General features: G+C 41.8%; 1 protein-coding gene and 1 long non-coding RNA gene across 4 annotated transcripts in view; one reads left to right on the plus strand and one right to left on the minus strand.

The window, feature by feature from the left end:
* The window catches only part of LOC137447532 (uncharacterized), a 48,240-nt gene extending 30,707 nt beyond the window's left edge, over positions 1 to 17,533 (plus strand). The window contains exons 4-7 of one of the 3 annotated variants that reach the window (XR_010988880.1): positions 18 to 1,963; positions 4,624 to 4,825; positions 14,758 to 14,818; positions 17,508 to 17,531. This is a non-coding gene — a long non-coding RNA (uncharacterized lncRNA). Of the gene's footprint in view, positions 1 to 17; positions 1,964 to 4,623; positions 4,826 to 13,710; positions 13,798 to 14,757; positions 14,819 to 17,507 lie in introns of those variants that run through there. The other 2 variants (XR_010988882.1, XR_010988881.1) reach the window with 2 other exon arrangements.
* PITPNC1 (phosphatidylinositol transfer protein cytoplasmic 1) overlaps positions 1 to 22,729 on the minus strand; it is an 80,583-nt gene that overhangs the window by 10,341 nt on the left and 47,513 nt on the right. Inside the window, exons 5-6 of the mRNA XM_068151122.1 lie at positions 17,312 to 17,383; positions 5,960 to 6,055 (exon numbers count right to left, since the gene is read on the minus strand). Of these exons, the coding sequence (XP_068007223.1) occupies positions 5,960 to 6,055; positions 17,312 to 17,383 (168 nt within the window). The remainder of the gene's footprint in view (positions 1 to 5,959; positions 6,056 to 17,311; positions 17,384 to 22,729) is intronic.

Below are 22,729 nucleotides of genomic sequence, written 5' to 3' on the forward strand. Positions count from 1 at the left end.
TGCTCACATCTCTCCAGGTCCCAGGAGGAAGCAGGGAGCACCTGCCCATGCTGGATCATGGCCGTTCCTTACCCTTCCTGTCACAGGTATGGCACTTTGCTCAGCATACACCAGAGGCACCCAGCTGGAGTGAAGCAGCAGCCTCCCAGGCCTGCCTCCCCCAGGCAGGAACTGTGGCACACACGTTTGAAACACTTCTCTCAGCGACTAGAAACTGGGCAAGCTGAGCTTTGGTCTGACCCCATTTTTATATTATTATTTAGATCATTAATTTTTTGTGTGCCTTACTGTTGAGCTTAGCCAGCCCCATAGCTTCCTTTCTAGAGAGTCATCATCCAAAGAATACTGCATCTCTTCAATATTTCCCCCTTTCATTTATCTACTGGCAAAATCCTCAATTTGTTTTAAATGTAATGGCACAGCTAAAATCTTTTTGTTTAAATAACCTTTGTGTCCTTTTATCAGAGACAATTTATTAGGAAAGCCCATCTGGCAAATCCTTTTGCTAGAGAGGAGCAAAACCTACTCTGTATTTGCAATACATTATTGCCAGGTGCAGAGTGATTTAAAAATAGCACTTCTGCTAACATTGCAGAAACATCATTACCCATGAGCTGGGCTTATTTGGGAGTAAAATGTAAAATCACAATAAAATCAAAGCCACAATGTGATGGAGACGGGTTCAGGCATAGCGCTCTCCCAGTGTTTCTTACTCAGGCCATGTCTGGAGGGTCCTGGCTCAACATGCTTATTGTTGGAGACTCCGTTGTTTAGCATTTAGCAATTATTAACTTAACCTTCCTCATGGACTGCAGATGTCATGGCATTAGATGGGGAATTGCCACCCCCCTTTCCAGGAGGCAAACACCCATGTGTTCACAGTACAACACTGAGTTGCTGCCTTTTCAGATTTAACTCTGAAATGTTATTATTTTACTCACAGTTAAATAATGAGACACATTCTTTGTTTCCAGAAGAACTCCAGATCTGAAGGCACATGCTTGCCCTTGCCTTTACCATGGCATCAGGCATGGTTTGAAGCTGCCATACTATTCTGCAGCTGGGAACACCTCCTTTGTCTGCATGGAACATCTTGTTAGCCTTGTCACTCATCTGTCTTGAAAATGATTTGCGGCTTGCATAGCCATTGTAGCAGGGAAAAAGATCCCTAAGCTGAATATGCTCTCGAGATGTGGAAGTGCATTGTGCTTATGCCATGCATCCTCTTCTCTCTCACATGTCCCAGAAGCAGTCTTCCTTTTTTTCTTTAACTGCATGGACTTGTTTTTTCAGACTCCTACTGCAATATATTCCATCACTGTGCTTTTGAAGTGTAATTTCTCCCCACCCCTTTAAGCTGACGACCATTTTGTTTGATCTTGAATTTCAGAACCAGTCCTTCATGGATTTAATACATATGAGCTGGCATTTCACCATCAGCTGTAGTTGCTAGGGTTTGGATTTCTGCTTATGTAGCTAGGGCTCTGGAAAGATTTGATGATGTATAGTTGCTACTACAGACATTAAAGTGAAGTCATTTTTCAAAGACTTCTTTCCTTCCTTCTCGTTTTGAGTTTCCATTCAAATGTATTTTCTGGACAAGCTAGTTAAATGCTTAAGAACTGTAAATATTGGGACTGTTCTGAGGTATTAAAATATGATCAGCCAGGCAGCCTTTATGTAAGCTCCCAACTGAAGGTAGTAAGGAAAAGGAAATCTTCATTTGTTTTTTGCTGAGGCTCATCCTGACATGTTGCACACGCTCACTGGGGGGCTGAGGCAGCTGCATTATTTCAACAACCCTAATTTGCTGGCTCTGTAATGGGATGGAGACTTTGTTATTCTGAAAGCACCTGGACAGTAGTAAGATGGACCTCTTAACAGTGCAGCTGTGTAAAAATCAGAACAGCCAGGAACTGAAGAAGAAAACTGCAGCAGCTGCCTGGAATCCTTCTGTTTGAAGGTAACTTAAAAAGTTTATTCCATTTGTCTAACTCTCAACCACTTTGTTATAAACAGGAAATGAAAGACTTAATTTTGAGAACTTGAATACGTTTGCAGAGAACATTTTGCTCAGTAGCTCACTTCCACAGTAAATGTTTCATTTCAGGGAATGATTCACTTGAGGCCCTCACTCAACAGCACAGCTCAGTTTTATTCTCTTCTGTAATTCAGATAAATATCTATATCTATATGGGGAATACATAATGGCTAGTGATACATATTCATTGATGGGAAAGCCACAAGGAAATGGCTTTACAAAATGTACAACTTTTACCTGCAGGCTTCTGTGTTCTTTATAGAGAAATATAAAATTCTGTGTTCAATGTCCTAAGTACCTTCAGATTTGGGGACAGAAAAGCAGGCTAGCCTGCTAGCTTAGATCAAGGTTCAATATCTAGACCCTCACATTTAAACCTCACATCTAAACTTCTTAAAAGTTTAAGGATGTTTAGGTCTCAGCTTGTAAAAAAGTAAAAAAGCTTTATTGATGATGTGGCAGCACTGCTAAGTATTCTGGTGGCTACTTCACAATGAAGTTTGTAGATGATCATGAAGTTCAAATGAAGTCATCTGCTTTGGGACACCCAAAACTGCTGCAGTTATACCTGCCCCTCTATGAGGGCAACTCTTTTGACAGCAGAAATCAGTACACCTCCAGGGAAAAGAAAATTGGCCTCTCTGTCTGTGTTGGTAATAGCTAACACAACTGCTTCTGATTCACTGTTTACTTGGTGATTGGAGGCCTTTGTGCATAGGCTCACAAATAATATCTCCATTTTCAGGGGAATCAGGGGAATTCACATACCTTGGATGGTTCTGGTCAAGAGATGGCTCAGTATTATTGGCAGAGGTTCCTTTACAGTGTTCCACAATGAAACAACAGCTCTCCTTAAGTCTCCAGCTAACTATATTTTTTACTTTTCAGTTTTAGTTAATATTTAGAAGAAGAGAAAAAGCAGATATGTATGAAGTTGAATTCAATCATTTTGCCTTCAACCATCATGACACTTTCATGGAACACTTTTCCTCCCTTCAGTACCAGCACAAGTCAAAATGAGCCATGCAATTCAAATGCAATATTATACAGATGAAGATGGTTTATACATTTTTGTCTCTGTATGTGTGAATCACTATTACGTAAGTCACAATGGAAGGGAGAATGTGGATCTGTTTAGAAGATCCATGTCAGGACAGCTGAAAAATAATTCTGTAGATCATAGGTGGTGGGAAGCAGAGAACAAGTTGCTTCACTTGTCTGTACTGAGCCTGATGTGTGGGTCCCTTGGATATCTCCTGAAGCCTCCTGTAGTAACTGCAGTTTCTTACCTCTGTGGATGGTATCAGGGTCATACACACAAGACCATCTCTTCTGCTCATATAAATGAACAAAACAACACTAAAGCTGCTGTGGTTCAGTCTGCACTGATCAATGTGTTACGTGCTGCAGCAACTCAAAGAAAGGTCACAGTCAAATTTTAGAAAGGGATGTTTCATACAGAGGGATCTGAAAAACTTCTGATATTGACCCAAACATCTTATGACAGGGTTAAAAATACTAGATCTCACAAATAGTGGCTTAATAGCAGCTATGTAATTAGTGAGATCAGCAATCCACAGCAGGGCTCACAGGCACAAACAAAGAGCACGCAGTTGTAGTGGTGTGTGAAAGCTTTAAATGATTTCAGCTTCCTCTCTGACATACAGCAATAGCACTAAATAATGATATTTGCTGTTAAACACAAGGATATTTTTTAATTGAAGAGAGATGCAAGACAGAAAAAGAAACAATAGGATATAAAAGAAACCTAAAGTTCATTTCTAGAAGCTGCTAGCTAAGCTGACCCTGATATGGAACTTGCTTAATTTTATGCAAGTGAAAGATCCAGTGAAATAAAGAGATTACAGAACATGGCTGGAGTCAAAATCATCCTCATTGGTCTTTGTGGATGGGACTCAGAACATTTATCTGTGGCATCCAATTCTTAAATCCTAAGGATTCACTTTTAATCTTTAACCTGAGTATTAATTCAGATTAAATGATCCAAAAGCAGCCACATTGTTGCTGTTAGTGTAACTGAAATACATTTCAAAGGCTTCCAGTAAATGGTTCCTAGTTATTTCTGAAAGTATTTGGAAAACACAGACCATTCCTCATTTACATGGAATTAGTTTTTTTCCTGCTGTTCTGATTGAAAACAGATGGAAATTACATTTACAAACATGAAAAATCTTTTTATAGTCCTTCAGTTATATGAGAGGCCTCAGCAGAAGTGGGAATTGGGCTTCATGTTCATCATATGGTAGCATAAACCCCCCCCAGTTTGTAAATTTTGGAAGCTGCTGAATCCAACTCTTCCTAAATCAGCATCAACTACAGTGTGCACAGTGAAATGCTCAGGTGTGCTTACTATTTTGTATCAATTCTGAAACAGGATTTGGTAGCCAACATGCAAATCATCTGTCAGCACAGAAAAAACAACAGATGCTGGCCTGCTTTTGTTGTTGAAACCCACATGAAACTCCATTTTGCTTGGAGTCAGATCTCTAGATTTGTCTTTGAAGTAACAACACAAAGACTGAAATTCTTCTCTCACTTAACATGAGGCTGGTTTCCTACAGCATAAAATGAATCATATGGAAATTATGCTGGAGAGTGGCTACTACAAATGGGAAGGAAAGCAGAAAAGCTGGGTGTCACATTCGTGTTTATGATTTCTGGAAGTCTGCAAACCAAGATGAAGAATCTTACTCGAGTTCTTTAAAACAAGAGTCAGTGCTGAGCAGTGCAGCAGTCATTGCTAACTGGAACCAGAGAGCTCAGGTAAGATGATGGCACCAATAAGCTGTTTCATGAGGTGTTACCCAATTTTTGGTACTAAACAGATGGGGTTTGTTATCTAAGGACACTCATAAGATTACTTTTCATTCTGCTGTGGATCCAGTTTTGGTTTATGAGCCATATATAAAATTTGAAATAGGATCTATAAATGGAAGGTAACAAGTACCTGATTTTTTTTAGCCTGAAAATCATGTCTCCTACAGTATAAAAATACATTCTTTGGCAAGTCTTCCTTTTCTGTCCTAAATCTGGTTCTATAGTCTCATTTTGTATAGTCACACAGCTGCCATACTCATTGCCAGCTATAAATATATACTTGGCTCCAGAGGTAAATCATATCTCCAAAATTAAATGCAAGCACGGATCTGATAGTTGTTCTCTAGCTGCTTGGTGTGAACCATCATTTTTCAAATCTGAGGTTAAAACGTGGAGACCTCATCTTCATTTGCATGGTGGTTGCTGCTTTCAAACAGTGAATTGCATTGACCTAGAAAACCCAAAGCCTGCTCTTCAGAGATGTGCACTATCAAAAATGCATGGTAGCAGTTTTCAAGGGAATTGTAAGAGAGTGACTCTGCCTGCTACCATTGATGCTCTCTGGCAGGATGTGGTACACTTCAGACACTCTTTCTTGTGTTGTGGTCCCCTCCTGAGCAGCTGTGCCTCAGCCCTGTTCTCACTGCAGGACATCTGCCCTTCGCCTGGGCTTAGGCTCCTCTGCAGGACTTGCTGGTCAGGGCAGGATGCAAATGAAGACAACAGTAATGTTTAAAACTGCTCAGACCTGCAAACACTGAACTGAGCTCCATGATCCAAAGAAAAGTCCTTTTCTGCTCAGAATGAATTGAGCTGAATATCAGGGGTCTGGTACAGGCTGTGTTCTGACAAGGGAGTGAAAGCATTTCAAACAGCTGGAGGAACTGTCTGCAAAAGAAAGTGTCAGGCAGTCTACATAAGAGTGGTTGCTGTCTGCTTCTCCTCTAATTGAAAGCTTTGTAAATGCTACTGACAAGCAAGACTTCATATGAAAATAGAATTTTTTTGATTCCTACCAAGGCCTTCCTGCAGGCTCTTAGATTCCCTTCTTTACCATCTCACAACCAAGCTGTCTCTTACCTCTGATTCTTTGTAGTAGCGCTCAGGAATTTCGTCGCTGGCGATATCAATGAAGCAGACTTCTCGCTCCAGATCTTTAGCTTCCTTGTCAAAAATCTGCAAGAGTGAAAGAAGTTCAACACTACCAGAAAAACAGCTTGACAAAACTCTCCTGGAATAATAGTCACAAGCAGTTTCAACGACCTATGCCACATAATGCATGTTGGCTTGTGCCTGAGCAGCTTCTGATGGGAGATACCAGAGTTTGTGCAGGGACCAGCCCCATTCTCTAGCCTACTGCAGACACTGCAGGGAAGAGAATGAGGGTTCTCAAGATCACAGCTAAGCACAGTGTTCCTAAGCAAGATTAACAACAGTTTGAATGAATTATGCCATAGGCTTTTTTGGGAACAACCCACTCTGTCAGCTCAAGAGAGAGCGGACTTGTAAATGTATCACATCATGTCCAGCACTCACTGCTCACACCGCTGCTCTTCCTTGCACTTTTTGGAACCCAGACTTCATTCACAAATACTGAAGTCAACAGCTAGGACTGGTTTGATTGTGTTCTCTAATCTTTGAACCAGATTCCATCACTGTGTAAAAAACCTGATTTTCTGGACTCAGTGTTTCTGACCTTTTCACTCCAGGGACAGTAATGAAATGCAGGTGTTTTGTGTGAACAAGCCAGGCTAAGTTGGTGTTACACTGAGCATCTACATTTCAGTTGAAATGTCCCCAGTGGAAGCTGGAAACTTCCACTCCCCATCTGTGCACACATGGAGCTTATTTTCATTTGCAGGTCCCTTTAGGACCTGATTCTGAACACCAAACCTTTTGTTCTACGTGAGGCAAATGACGGATATATTCTGACAGTGCAGGTCATTTGCATCTGCAGTGTCATCTCCTTCTGTACCTGTGCCCATAATTTAATTATTCAGGGATCTTTCTGACCCATGTGACTTATGCTAAATCTGCAGTAAAGGTCTGCTGATGATTCTGGGACTTGGAAACACGACTAGTTGAAAGGCTATCAGGAATGAGTGCTGTGACATTCAGGGAAGTTGTGTACAGGCTGTCAAGCTCAGTAAGAAGGCGAGGCTGTGTTTTTTCCCTTGGGGCACAGTGTTCTATAGCAAACCTTTCCAGGAAGCAGAATTTTTTTTCTTATTTTTTTTTCTTTCTTCCTTCCTTTTTTAAAATAAATGTGATGAACACTCTGCTGCTAATTTCATTCCATCCTGGAGGAACAGTTAAAAATACAACATAACAGAGACTTTTCAGTACCAAGAATGCTACTTTATTCTTTCTGAAAGAAATGTGGCTGCCCATTTAAAGCATTCAAAGTGAGCAAAGGACTGCAGTGAACAAACACAGCAGCTGGTAAGAGGAACATGGCTCAGGAAACCATAATTGGAATCAAGGAAAAGCTTAAGTTTGACTCTGCAGTTTAAGTAGTCCTGGTAGTTAACAATGCAAGAACAGCACAGGCAATACTGAGTGCTTACTGAACTGGAGATAAAACGTTAACGTGTCTGAAACTGCCGAGGGACAGAACAAAGGGAAACTCCACTCTGGTTTTATTTGTGTGCTTATTTTCCTTCTCCCATCCAAAAAAAAAAAAAAAGTTGCTTATTTGAACAAATTTGAGCTGACAGGTCCTTCCCCTGTAGTGCTCCTTCTCAGAACTGGGGTTCATTTTGAAGTACGTGGTGTGGTTTAGTGGTTAATGTCGGTTGCTTTTTATGAGCTTCCTCTCTGTCTTTTTCTCGAAATGAATTCCAATACACAGAGCAGTCTCTTGATGAAACCAGATGTACTGCTTGTAGAACAAGATGCATTTCACCATAATCTCTGAGCTTTAAATAAAATAATGAAGATTTCTCTTAACTGGACATTCCCAGGTCAGCTGAGGCTCCCAGTCAGTGTATGTTTAAGTACAAGCCTAATAAACTGAAGCACATGCTTATCTCTGCACATTTGCAAGGACCTAAACTGGGACTATTGCCCAATAACTTCTCTGGAGAGCTGTGCCTTGCTGTGTCACAGGATTGTTCCACACATTGCACAGGTCAGGAGGATAGTTTTGCATTCTTTTTCACTCTTCCAAATGCTTTGACAGCAGTGGGGATGACAGATGCCTTTGCCAATCTGTCAAAGCCAGGGGCAATCTTTCTACCATTTCCACTACATCTTATTTGCTGCTTAGGCGATCTCTGGCCATTTCCTCCATCCCAGAACATTGTTGAATTGCATTCTCCCTTCTCTTTGCTGGCAGAAATTGCCTAATCATAGAATCATTAAGGTTGGAAAAGACCTCAAAGATCATCAAGTCCAACCTGTCACCCAACACCTCATGACTACTAAACCATGGCACTAAGTGCCACGTGTAATCCCCTCTTGAACACCTCCAAGGATGGTGACTCCACCACCTCCCTGGGCAGCCCATTCCAATGGGTAAGAACTCTCTCTGTGAAGAACTTTCTCCTCACCTTGAGCCTAAACTTCCCCTGGCGCAGCTTGAGGCTGTGTCCTCTTGTTCTGGTGCTGATTGCCTGGGAGAAGAGACCAACGTCCTCCCGGCTACAGCCTCCCTTCAGGTAGTTGTAGACAGCAATAAGGTCTCCCCTGAGCCTCCTCTTCTCCAGGATAAACAATCCCAGCTCCCTCAGCCTCTCCTCGTAGGGCTTGTGCTCGAGGCCTCTCCCCAGCCTCATTGCCCTTCTCTGGACACGTTCAAGAGTCTCGATGTCCTTCTTAAACTAAGGGGCCCAAAACTGGACACAGTACTCAAGGTGTGGCCTAACCAGTGCTGAGTACAGGGGCAGAATGACTTATCTGCTGCTGCAGGCCACACTATTCTTGATGCAGACCAGGATGCCATTGGCCTCCTGGGCCACCTGGGCTCATGTTCAACCAGCTGTCAATCAGTATCCCCATGTCCTTTTCTGTTTGGCTGCTCTCCAGCCACTCCAACCCCAGCCTGTAGCACTGCATGGGGTTGTTGTGGCCAAAGTGCAGCACCCGGCACTTGGACTTGTTGAATGCCATCATTTTGGACTCTGCCCATCTGTCCAGCCTGCCAAGGTCCCGCTGCAGTGCCCTTCTACCCTCTAACTGATCAACACCCGCTCCCAACTTTGTGTCATCTGCAAATTTGCTGATGACTGACTCAATCCCCTAAATAATTTATGCTTCTCCCCTTCTTAGATTGGCCCCACAAGATCTGTGGTTAGAGATTTAATCTTCTCACTCTATCAGCAGCAGAAAATAAGAAGTCATTAGAGAACAAGACTGATTTCTTTCTTAGCTCTTATTGCCTCTCCTAGCCACATAATCTGGGATTGTCTTAAAGCCTGTCGGGAGGATGGGTTTATTGCGTTTGTGATCAAAGAGACTAGGGAAATCTGAAAGTTTTAAAGGAGGAGATTAAAGGCCACGAAAAGAAGCATAAGGCTCCCAATCTGTGCAACTGCATTTGCAAATGTGCAGAAAATGAATGGTGAGAACAATCTGTATCCTTAAGGAGATGATGTAGAAAGGCAGGATATTAAATATTGTATTGGAAAGAACTGGACAGGCTTTACATTTGAAAGCCAAGAAATTAATTGAGGTTGAAATACATAATCAAATGGAAAACAAAGAGTAACATTCAGGCTGAAGTGTCCTTTTTGATGCGGGTTTTGAGGATTTGGGGGGAGGGGGTGACAGCTTTTTTTTCCGGCAGACAAACATTTAGACGCTTCCACTGCCTAAGAGGAATGAAAACTCATCATTATTCAGACTAATTCTCCCATAGAATGTCAAAATGTGGAGGAAAGAAGGCTTTAACTGCTTCATTTCAGTCAACAGTTTCTTTTTGGGGAAAACAAGAAAAAACTCTACACCTTGGCAGATGATTCTAGTACCTCAGGAAAGAAGGACCCTACAGGACATTGCAGAAGTGGAAGTGTAGGTGCATCAAAATGTCTTGCCTTTGTTTTTCTCATGACCTACAGAGACATGGCCTGGCACATATCTTTGCCAGTGACTTCTCTTTTCCTTGTAGCCAAAGCCAAACAGAGTATCAGGTTCTGAGATGATGGCAAGTCAAATAAATTTAATATCCTTTTAACTCAAGTTCCTTTCCCATTCTTCTTTTTCTTCTGCCTTTAGGCTGTGTCGCTGCTTTGAACTTCACTCAGATATAGCTAATCCAAAATATAACTTTCATGGCAGACCACCACAGTCAACCTGGTTTGGATATAAACAGTATAAAGCCAGACTTTGCTGAATCTATTGATTGCATTCACACCAGGAACCTGCTCACTCATCTACACTTCCAGGACTCCTTCAAATCTGTGTTTGCTTGGCCTGGCTTTGTTTCATAATAGATGATTCAGTCATGTGATAGTTTTTTCTATCACCATCAGCAGAGAGAGTATTCAAGGGATTACCAGCTGGAAACTTTGGCTTTGTCTTTACTACAGAATGAAGGTTTTTTTACCAGCCTAGATACAAGGAATTTGTGGTCTGAAGGCTGTAGTAAGTCAGCTAAATCACATTTTAAACACTAATACACACAGGACACAACATTTCCTGTGGAAACAGTTAAATAACAGGTCAACTTAAGAAATAAAGGTAAATTGTTAGAGATGGAAGTGCTAAGGCAACCTGTCTGGAAAACTCAATACTAGAAAGAACTAAATTTGAAAATAGATGTGTTGGTTTTTTTTCTGGAAGCTGTTTTGCCATCCCTTGGGAGGCTTTGGGTGAGAGATCTCTGTATTTTTGTTACGTGTTACCTATCCGTCATTTGCAGGATGGTTTAAATCTAGATTTCCTAGTAGAGGAAAGGTAGAGATGTAACTGCAGTAAGGACTGAAAGAAGACATATTTTTCCTCCATATTAATAAGGTCAAGTCTGTCACAAAGCCAACTCTTCACCTTGAAATTGTAATCTCTTCAGAATGCCATGGCCAGCACCACTGGCCAGTCTCCAGCTGATTACTACAGCATCCTTTTGCAGGTCATCTGCTCCACTCTGACTGTCAATTTTCTGAAGGAAAATTTGGTCTGAAGGAAAATTTAGTCTAGAAGAAAAGAACATCTACTCAGAACTGGTGTTTATTCAGTGTACAACTCCTCAGTAAGCCATGTTCCAACCTCAGTTACCCCAAAAAGTCTCTTAATTTGCTTCTGAGATTTACTTGGGCAAAGATTACAAGAATTGACCAATTTCAAACCTGTTCACTGCCTGCAAGTATTTATGTGGACACAGGTAATTTGGAGCAATTCTTCTATGGAAAAAGACTGCAGCCCTCCCTGAGAGCAGTAAATCTGGCTCATGGAATGGCACTGGAGTGTCACTGTCTGCTGCAGAGTGGTAGAAGCAGTTACATGTTTATCAGCAGCTTTGCTCCCTGCTCCTTTTTACCTCCATGTCACAACTCCTCTGTTATTCCATCTCTTCTAAAATACCTCATTTAGATTTGTACTTTCTGAACAGAGAAATGTATTTTTATGTAATTATCTCTAAGTGGTTAATGATTCCAAGACCACAATAGACTATCAATAATATTTACTGGGATTAGTTTTTTTAAAGTCTCATCTATTTCAAGTGCTGGACTTACTAATTAACATCAGTAGTTCATTTAGAAACATCAGAAAGCAGGGGCACAACCATTTCACTTGTTCACACTCTGTCACTAAGGGCCTTGTCTTCTGTTCTGTAATGGCCATATGTGCTTGGGACATACTATTTGTAGTTATGGTCAACAAAAAATTAGAGCTGCTCACAGGAGGAATTTTAGGCTACCCTCTCCACTTGTTTGCCTGTATTTTTTGAGACTTACTAGCAGGACAACTACCAAAAAACAAAAATCAAGATATTTTCATAGCAAATTTTACAGGAGACAGAGGCTCATTACCAGCATACTGACAGAGTCCAGGTGCAAATAAAGTCACCCCTGAAAGTGACCCTAGTTCTGATCTGGATGCGTTTTGCAGTGATGCCCTCAATCCTTTAGACCATTTACAGAATGATATCCTGTAGTGTGGTGAGGCTAAGCCAGGGCACAGCTGAATCTATTGCAGCTGAAATCAGTGGTTCATGGCAGTCTCCTTAAATAGCAAATTTACATTTCATTTACATGTGCTATATTGGAGTTTGTTACAACCTACTTCCATGGCACTAAGATAGGAGACAAAAATAGCACTAAAAAATCACCCTAAGTGTAGCAAAGATGGAAATGATTTCTCTCCTTGGCTGGCCATACCTAACACTTATTTTCCTTTAGTCAAATGTTTCACAACCAATACCTCGGAAATACAACCCAAGGAGGAAGCATGATGAGTGATCCAGTGATGGACATTTGGTCACTTGTAGGGCTGTGCAATTAGAACCCTTGGTCACTTGTAGGGCTGTGCAATTAGAGCCCACTGTAAGGAAAGTATTTTCTCACTTTAAATGGTGGCACTGCAATTTCCTTGGGTTGCAGATCAAATAATCTCTGCTTTCAGCTGGCTGGACTTAGCATGCTCAAGCCATTAAGGTGTCAAACAATCCTGGTGTTAATTTATGATTATGGGATGCAAAACTACCTCATGTTTTCATCTGGCAAATAAAATGGTCATTCTGAGATGCACATTTTCAACACGATTTTATCTTTGAAAGGCAAGAAACGAGCTGATAATACATTTTTCTCTTGCTTGACAAAGAATTAGTGCTGAGCTCTGATGATTTTAGCAGCACTACTGACATAAACACACTTGACCAATGATGCCCAGGACTTTGAACATATACTTGGATTATGACTCTGCCTCAAAATCCACACCTTCATTACTCTTCAGGATCATGTTATTCTTGCTAAGAGATGCCATGGTCCTTTAACAAAAGGAAAGACTATGCCACTTTAACATCTGGTATGTCACTCTAATAATCAAGATCCAGTCACTGAATTTTCCAGAGCAAATGATGCTGCAAAGAGCAAGGCACTCCAGACAGTGAATCTCTGTTATCAACAACTATTAGATTAGTTTTACAAGCTCTACTTTTTTATTTTCCCCAGATGCTATCAGATGGCAAAAATTCACTGCTCAAATATCAGCAGAAGTTAATTCTGCAACTAAAAACCAAAACAACAAAACCCTGTCAAACATAATGATCGTTCTGCAACACACAGGGAAACTGAAATGTGATTTCACTGCGATTCAGTGATTTGCCTGAACAGTGTCTGCCTCCACTTCACCCTTCCTCTACCTTTAGCTGCAGACTGGCTTTCAGAAATTGTCAGCAGGACTGGACCATGGCATGCAAGGACAGGGAGCTGCAGTGACAAGATCACTGTGCACTGCCCACAGTATCTACATGAGCCATGAGCTGGATCCTGTGTAATCAATAGAAAGCCTGAACTGGTGCAGCATTCCCTACTACCATGAGAAACCCCCAAACCTGTCTGAAATACTAAGAGCAAAGAAGGGAGAAAAGTTAGAGCAACACAACATTGAGAATAAAATTATCCTTATGTGACATATCTTGACCAATCAACAGACTGCTGAAAGAAAATTTCTGCTCAAATAAAAGCAGTCATGAACAGTCTGTTCATGAAAACCAGACTGAGCATTTACTGACAACCAAGCTGTTACTTGCACCACCCTGCCAGTGATTTCTGACCACTGCATTCATTAACCTGAAGACGATTCCCTTGCACTTAACTCAGGACTTCAATATTGAAAATAGAGACTTTGTGTCTCTAATATTCAAATTCCCTCCTTGCTAATTTTTCTTATAGGAAGACTGAGGGAGTTGGGGCTATTCAGTCTGCAGAAGAGAAGGCTCCAAGGTGACCTAATTATGGCCTTCCAGTATCTGAAGGGGGCCTACAGGAAGGCTGGGGAAGGACTTCTCAGGATCTCAGGTAGTGATAGGACTAGGGGGAATGGAATGAAGCTGGAGGTGGGGAGATTCAGGCTAGATGTGAGGAGGAGGTTCTTCACCATGAGAGTGGTGAAACCCTGGAATGTGTTGTCCAGGGAGGTGGTCGAGGCCCCGTCCCTGAAGGTGTTTAAGAGCAGGCTGGATGAGGCTCTGGCCAGCCTGATCTAGTGTGGGGTGTCCCTGCCCATGGCAGGGGGGTTGGAACTAGATGATCCTTGTGGTCCCTTCCAACCCTGAATGATACTGTGATACTATGATAAGTGTGCACCTGAGTGATTACAATCCACTTTTATAGCCTGTGTTGCACTTCACTCTTCCCAGCAGTTTCCACTGCAACCATGAGTTATGTAAACAGCCAAAGGTGCAGCAGGGAAGCAATACTGTCATGTTTTCTACAGATACTATCTCCAAGTTTTAGAAATCCCACTTTGTAATTTCAAATAAAATTTTTCTTGAAACCCAGCTAACTTTCTAAAAGACCCATAAGAGGCACCATTGAAAGGCCTGACTCCTTGCTCTAGTTTCTACCGCTGTTAATGGAGCTGTAAAGCTGCAAGGTGGTAGTGACAATATTTGATGTTCCAATGTGTTCATCCAACACTGAGAGAGTTGCCATGTGAACATCTAGATGTGATACGGCAAAATCAGCTGTGCTGTGGCACTGCAAATCACAATGGGATGGGTCTGAGGTGCTGTACTACTGCTAGCTGCAGTGTGTTTTATCTCAGAATGGGGTTTGTTGCTCATTGTTCTTGCTGTCAATTTTTATATTTGTGCAAACTTTAACAGATTGGATCAACAGTGCTTTAAGCACATTTAAAATAGGTTGAAACAATGACAAATCTGAGACAAAAATCAAATTCCAAAGCAGATATCATTATCTTTCATTTATCTCTTCTAGGAGGACACCCAGGAAGAAAAATCAGGAGGATTTTTGCATGGAGATATACTGCAATAACCAGGTAAGATGTTACTAGACAGTGAAACATGTTAAATAATTCTAATACCACACTACTAAATGACATCAGGGACTTGAAAGCATTTATATTGCTTTGTTCCTCTAATCAGTGGAATTAGCTTTAGAATCCTTCTATAGGATTATTGCCCTTCACCATCAATTTCTACTTTATTAGAGAGCATAGAAATGAAGGACAGAGTTTCAAAAAACCCTGTATGAGCAAAAATAGCTGAGTTCAAATCAGACATGAATTATTACCCTCATTACTGACATATTAATATTCATTCAGTGTATTTTGCATTACAACTGCAAAATTTACAGAAGTATTTTTTTTTGATTAATTATTTCTTCATCAACCAAGGTTTGTAGTTGCAGTGGAGAATGAATACAGCAGATTTGTGGCAATCTAGAGAAATGGATGCTGTAGATCCTGTTGGTTTTTGACTGGGCGTAACATAGTGAAACTTAATCTAAACTTGTCTGATATGAAGGAGAAATACACCTCACCTTTCCTTCAGTGAGGTTTAAAAGCTTCTCACTGAGTAGCAAAAGCAGATCAACTCAATCCTAGTTCCAAGGTGTTTGCTTTAACACAAGTCTCTCCACAGGCTCAATCAGGTCTCCCCTTACCCACTAACCTTCCAAGATTTCAGTGCTGTACGAGACACATCTGTGTCTCTGGATCAACAGCAAAGCCCATACATCTTCCACTGGTTTACTGTGCTCACACTAGTGAGCAGAAGTGCTGTCAGAATGGCCAAATCATGGTAATGAGTAGTGCAGCCCTCTAAATCAGCTTCTCCTCCTCCCTGTTCAGGTAAGGGTCAGTTAAACCTTGATAAATACTTGCCCAGTCTGTGTCTCAGGTCCCACAGGATCCAATTAATCTGTTAAAAATTACATTGGAGGAGCTGGATTCAAACAGAGTAGAGATTCTTTGATTGACATCATCTGAGTATCCTGCCTCTGTGTTACCTCCAGCTTAAATTCACTGGCTAGGTACTAGTCAGGGCTCAATTCATAGGATTTTAGCCACAATGCTGACACAGAAAAACCTGAAAATTCACTGATTAAATAACTCCATTTCCCCCTCTGTTAGAGTACAGAACACGTCTTCTCACTGCTGACATTAAAATGTACCAGAAAACTTCTCTGCACCCTCCTGAAACCAAAGATGTGGGCTTGCTCTGAGTTAAAATGCTGCCAGAAAGCAGAAGTGAACATTAAAAAGTGGATAAATTACATAATGCCTACACAGTTGGCATTGTAACACACTTCTGGGTTTGCCTCCCTCATTTATCTGGCTTAGACTAGGGGTGACTGAAAGTTGTTTGTGGCTGGTGGCTAATGCATGATCTCTGTCATGTCCCCACTGGGCAAGTGTCTGATAGCAGCAGCACTACTCAAAGTGATACCTTAGTTCCTGCACATGTAATTACTCTGCCATCAACAGGGCAGCAGCTGTCAGCCTTATTAACACACCTGCCCAGGCTGCTGATGGAAAGAAAAAACTGCCTCCCATCTGCAGAACCTTAAGAAGGCTGCCAGAGGGGCGCCCTTGGAAACAGAGTATCAGACCCCCCTTAAAGTCTGCTTTACTGACACCTTCTCTCTCCATCATGAGTTTAACCACTCCTTTGTTAGGTCTCTGTGTTACAGATGGATTTCCCAGATGTTTTAACCTGTGTTTCACACTTGGAAGAAATTTCTTCCCCCATGTCTGCAACAGGTGACTGTTTAAAGCTCACATAAATGAAACACAGAGGAACATATTTGTGTATCAGTGTAGGGGCTGAACCCTTACATGCCTGGCCTCACCAAACATTATTCTTTTCCAGCAAGTTGGGTGGCTCTGCTTTGCTCCCTGTCAGGGCAGCAAAGTCCAGCTGACCTCCTGCCTTCTATTCCTGATCATCTCCCCATCAGCAGCTGCTGGCTCCTGACTCCCACCCTTCCTCCAGAGAGCATTTTGCATCATTAATGACCCTTCTCAGCTCTAAACTCTGAGGAATTTTTAACTTTTGGTAAATGGTTGCCAAAAGCATCACCTCAATAGTCCAGTCGTTGTTCCCTTCAAGTTGTTTACCGAGCTCTCTGACCATTGTTTAGTTTCCTGTTTGCTCTTCCTTAGAGCTCCTTTGAATCCCAGAGAGAACAATGCAAAACAGCTAGAGTGAAATACAATTGCACCAAAACCAGAGTGATCTTTACTGTCCAGAAACGTTCTTCAGAACTAAATACACGGATGTAAATTATCTTGTGCTTGGAGAAGCAACAAGTAGAATACCACATGCAGCAGGGTAGCTGCAAGCACAAATGTTTATCTCATGGTGGCTTTAGAGGTAACCAGTCTGCAAGCTGACAAGCTGCTAATGAAAAGGACGCCAGGCTGGTGCAAATGTACAGGTCTGATGGGGCTGGACCTAAAGACCTGCAGATGCAGACCATGTTTAACTAAAAAGATCAAATCAAATTGTGCCAAAGCCATCGTACTTACACTGTCATTGCTCCCCTTGTTGTCCTCGTATTTTGTCTCTATATGAATGGAGAATTTAGGCAAAAATGAACACTGCAACAAAAGAAAAATACGTTTGACATAATAAATACACTTTGCCTCAGCAGCTGACAGTCAGTACATCCTGCTCTGTATCTGATTTTTAATTACCTTTAATTTTCTTTTTTCTTTTTTTCAGATTAATTCAAGAAGGTAAATGAACACAGAATGTAAGAGCAAAGTTATTGAGCTTTTGGAGGGATTCAGAGATTCTATCCCAAGTTGATTACCATAATGAAGGTATAAATAAATCAGCTTAAGCACTTTGGAATAACCAGATACAGTGGTTTTCATGCTCATAAATATCCTGAGTGTCTGGCTGTAACTTCAGTTCACCAAGACCTGGAGAGCAACTCGATATTCCTCACCATGGATTATCTTATCCCCATATAAAATAACCCAAGGACATTTCACTAGCTGCAGGCCCTAACCAAACACAGCGGTGCTTCCATGTGGGAGGACTCTTTTGGATTTTCAGTCAGAAATTAATTTTAGCACAATTTCCTATTCATAAAATTCAGATGGATTATGAGCTGCTGTGGAAATTCCTTCGCACTAGACCCAAATTGATCTTTAAACAATACCGCAAGAACATTAAGGATGCACAAATGTTTTTCTATTCAAGATATTTCTGTATTTTCCATGGGAATAGATGTCTTTTTTCCCTGGCCTGCTTAATTTAGCTGGCCTATCAAGACTCAAGTTTATAATGCTAGGCAACATAATTCCAGTGGAAAAAAAAAATTGAAATCTATTTTCTTTAGCATTTCACAGTTCTTCCAAATCAACTTCACAAATCAGCAGGTAGAGCAGCTGTCTTGAAGAACTCTGAGGGATACTGGTTCAGCATCTTTGTTGTTAGTCATCAAGGCTTTCTTGCTTTAACTGCCAGTGGAACTGAAGTGCCAGTTCCTTGTATGATACATCACTAACGCCCTGTGGCAAAGTGTCTTTGCAGAGCCTATGACTATTTAATGTGCTGCACACACGGATTATACAATGAGGACATCACAATGCCTCACTGCTCACATTGCTGCCGGTCCAAGTTTGGACTTGATAACAATTCAGGGAACTCTTCCTAGGGAGGGGCAGGATGACTAAGGAAAGAGTGATTTAGAAGGGCAGCTGTAGTGCAACCCAACTGAAATGGAAGCCAGCTCCTTCAAGACCACAGAAAATCTATTCCTGATTCCATGGATACCACCCTACAAGTCACTGCCCAATCTTCTCCTGCTCCCAGGACACCCAGTGTTCAATGAGCACATCTAGAACGAATCCTCTTTGAAAAGACAAGTGAGAGAGTTTTACCAGAGCATGGTTCTGGTGCCACAGAGGGCTTCTGGTCAAACTATCTTCCTATTAATATCATTAAATGCTCCCATGTGACATATTGGTGCTGGAGATGCTCAGACCATGCAGGCTTCTCTTCAGATCTAACAAATGTTTTGCCTTTTATTAAAGATATCTGTGGAGCAGCACAATTCTGAGTCTCAGTCCAGCCTGAACTGCAACTAGCTCTCAGCTGTGCAACTTGTTCATTGAGTGAATATGTGGGAGGCAAGAAAATCAAAATACTCAGCAGCATGTGCAGTGCAGGATGGGATAAGTTCATCCTATTACTTATATTTTGAGGGCAATTAAACATTTCCTATGTATACATCTCAGGGAGTGCTGGCTGAAAACATACAATATTTATAAGCAGTCTGTCAGAACTGGGGATGTTGCAACAGAAATTAACACCAAAATAAATCCAGATAGTCTCCCAGTTGAGGTTTCACCACTTATCTCAGTGTGTTGCTCCTAATCTGGCAGACATCCAAAGGCATCTGCAAACAAAAGCCTTGGCCAACAGTAGGCACCACAGGGAAAGAAGTTGGGAAAAGAAAACAAAACCAAAAGCCAAGGTTTGTTGTAAGGTTCTCTTTGTGTCTCCAAAATTAACCAAAAGGTGGAATGAACATCCTTGAACTAGATTAATGCCAGCTGGAGGAAGAGATGAATAAAAGGGGTTGATTAAAGAAATTCTATAATCAAATGTCCCTAGAGTAAGAAAAGTTATAAATGTGATGTCACAAAAAAATAGGGAATGACCCAGGAGACACAGGGATGTCAGCATGGCCTAAAGCAGGGTTTGATATCACTGAGGATTTGTACTCAAACAGCATAACCTAATGCTCCAGTTGTGTTCTGTGTTTGCAGGAGAACACAGAGAGTTGAAAAGTAAATTACTACTGGAGGTGGGTTGTAAGAAGCAGATTTAGATGTCTGTCTAACCTAACAACAGACATCAGCTACTGCAGAGCTTGTAGAGCCCTTGGAAAATAACTGAACTGGTGCTGGGCTCAGAAATACATGAGTGCTGGATCTCCAAAAATTAGCATCTAGCAGCCGTGTGCTTCCTAAAGATGTCACAGTCCAGGTGTATAGAGCTCTTTCTGCCAACAACCCAGACCTCTGGGTACAGGCATCCTGTGGGAATGCATCCCTGAGGACACTAAGATCCTGCCAAGGAGGGTTTTGTTTCATCAGCAGTTACCAGCGCTGCTCATGGACTGCAGCAACTGCTGCGGCACTGCTGAGGACTCGGTGCTCGGATGACAGCTTTCAGAGGTATTTGTCACTGCTCACCAAACTGTCTCTGATTTCCTGACTCTTTAGAACAGCTATTAGGACACACACTTCACCAGTGTCCTGCCTGCATGGTTCAAGCTTACTGCTCCAGGCCATGTTGTACTTACACATTAGTGAGTGTTAAGTGTCTGCCTTCTTGATTTGAAGATTAAAATTTGATTTTCTTTGCTAAACAATTAAATAAAATCAACAGCCCCCAGATAAAATCTAGCAACTGATCAAAACAGAAAGAATGACATCACCATCTGTCACTAGTGGACAGGTCATCAAGACTCTAAACCTGGAGCAGATTGAGCAGTTAGGTCAGAGCTTTGTGAGTCTGCAGACTTCTACATGATCCAGTCTGAGTCTAATGGTTAGTCACAACCTCAGTGGCCATGCAAGCTGCTCAGACTCTGCAGACCTCAAGAGCTCTGGGCAGTGCAGACCTCTCAGCTCTTTTAAGCAGCAGAGGGTTCCACCACAGGACTCGGTGTTGCCCTTATGGTCCCACTGTTAGGTTTGAAAACTCCACTGACAGAAGAAACACCAGAGCACCACGTTCTACATTTACAGCTAACACAAAGTCTCAAAACCTTACCAAAGCATTTCCTGGTTCCTGTCTCTGGTTCTGATTCCAGTATCTTTATTTGTGATCTAACTATAGACACTCAGGAGGTGCTGGAGGCAGTACATTTCTCAATACTCAAAACCTTCATCTTTATCAAAATACTTGCTTCCAGGTCACAGTTTCAGGTACAGTGGAAGATAAAAATTCAAAACATGAAAAAAACCCCTTCATGCTGCATGGCTTCAGATTCAGAGGAAATTCTAAATGCCAGGTTTCTTTCCCTTTCCCTGGCTATTAAAAACTCTCTGCTATTTTCAATCACTGTCTGCTTTACCAGCAGTGAGTCAGATCATGGTACCTGGAAACACAGCCATTTCCTCTTCTGCACTGGGCTGCTGTAGCAGGTCAGCGAGCCACTGCTTTAACCTAGTTGTTGCCTGTGAACCAGAATCTAAACTTCAAATAATAATAAAAAAGAAGATATTCTAACCTTGTATTTCAAAATAGAAACAGTAAAAAAGAACCAAGGATCTTCAGAGTATTATAGAAGATGAATTTAAGTGCCATTTACTTCAAGCCACCTCATTGGAGAGCAGAAAAGTCTGCACTGAGCTATCAGAAGTCAGCCTCCCTGTGATTTTAGTCTAAAGGTGAGGGCTGTAACAGCCTAATTAGGGATTATAAATGGTAACAGGAATTTACCCTAAATGAAAACACAGATTCACCGGAAAGTTCTCTACTGCAAATATATCTCTCGGAAACTCAGCTGCCTGCCAACCACTGTTTCAGCAGCTGTGGGGGGTCTCACTGGCTTTCAGGAACACTTTAACAGGGTCCAGATTTTTGAACATTTCACAGAATGTGTCTCATGATTCATCAGCTGCACTCTGACTAATTGGCAGAGGGCTCTGGCAGAACCAGGAAGCTGTTTGTGCATCATTCCAATGACTTTATTATTCAGCAGGCAGAAAGTTGTTGGGTTTTTTCCCCACCTGAAGTGGCTGTGTGTTTACTTAGCCGGGGATTAGCAATGTTACACAACTGTCAGGAGCACCCTTGGGTTGGAGGCAGGTAGCAAAATCTTTCAGCCCTTTTCTTCCTTTTTCTCACAGCACCACTCCCTCTGCTCTGCTTCCCCCGGGGGTCTGTGTTCCTCCAGCACAAACCTGGCAGCCGATCGATGCGCTGAGCACACACAGGAATGCACAGGGCACCACTTCCAGCTTTCCAGCTCACTGTCTCTACAGCTTGCAAGGGTCCTCTCAGAAGAGACATAGGAGAAAATTGAGTCTTGAACTTCAAATTAGACTTCAGTTCTACATAATAGGACAAAACCTTCAGAGCCCTGGTGCCTTCAATAACATTTCTTTGTGTAAAGCTCTCAAAGGAGGCAGCTTTTATCTTGTCACCTGGGGATTTTTCAGCTGTGTTATAAACTCCTTAGAAATTGTTACAAGCCAGGAAACCTGTGACACTCAAAACCAAACAAAGAGAATATTCTAGGGGGCTGTGTCTATTTGGCACCTCTTTCGGAAGAGCCAGGAGGGCTTTAAGGCTCAGGAGAGTACCCAGTGAAGAAACCAAGTCTGCAATAGCAATAACCAGACTGCAGCAGGGGCATTTCCAAACAGAAATGCAGTGAGAAGCAAGCAGCATACGGCAAACACAGACCACAGATGCATTTTCAATTCACTACAGATAACCACTTGAAAAATGAAAGGCCTATTTTTAGCACAGTGATTGATTAGTGTTGCCATAGCAATAAGCAACACTTACAAGAACAGGGTAGAACCCAAGTATGCCAAAACACTTGCCAAAGTCTTAAAGAGACAGGCAAACACATGGTGTTCTACAGTCAGCTCAGGGAATCAAATCTTTGCATAGGAATTGCAGTCAGGGTGGCTGCAGGGATCACTGGAGCTGCCAGTAACTGAGGTTTCCTTACCCTCTGTACCCTGCCCCATCTTAGTGCTTTTTCAGCACTCCTGGCTTAGCTGGTTTCATTTTCCTTTTGGTTTCTTTCTGCAGCACGTTCAAATTGCTGCCAGAGACCCCACCGCTTCTGCTGCTCCTTGTGCATACGAATCCCCAATCCTTGGCAGTTATTGTTGCACAGTAAAAATTAATCCACTTTTTTTTTTTTTTTTTTTTTTTTTTTTTAAGTAGCAGAAGCATATTGC

Source organism: Melanerpes formicivorus, unplaced genomic scaffold, assembly GCF_026170545.1.
Source record: "Melanerpes formicivorus ecotype bairdi unplaced genomic scaffold, bMelFor1.0.p_v2 SCAF_21, whole genome shotgun sequence".
Classification (NCBI taxonomy): Eukaryota; Metazoa; Chordata; class Aves; order Piciformes; family Picidae; genus Melanerpes; species Melanerpes formicivorus.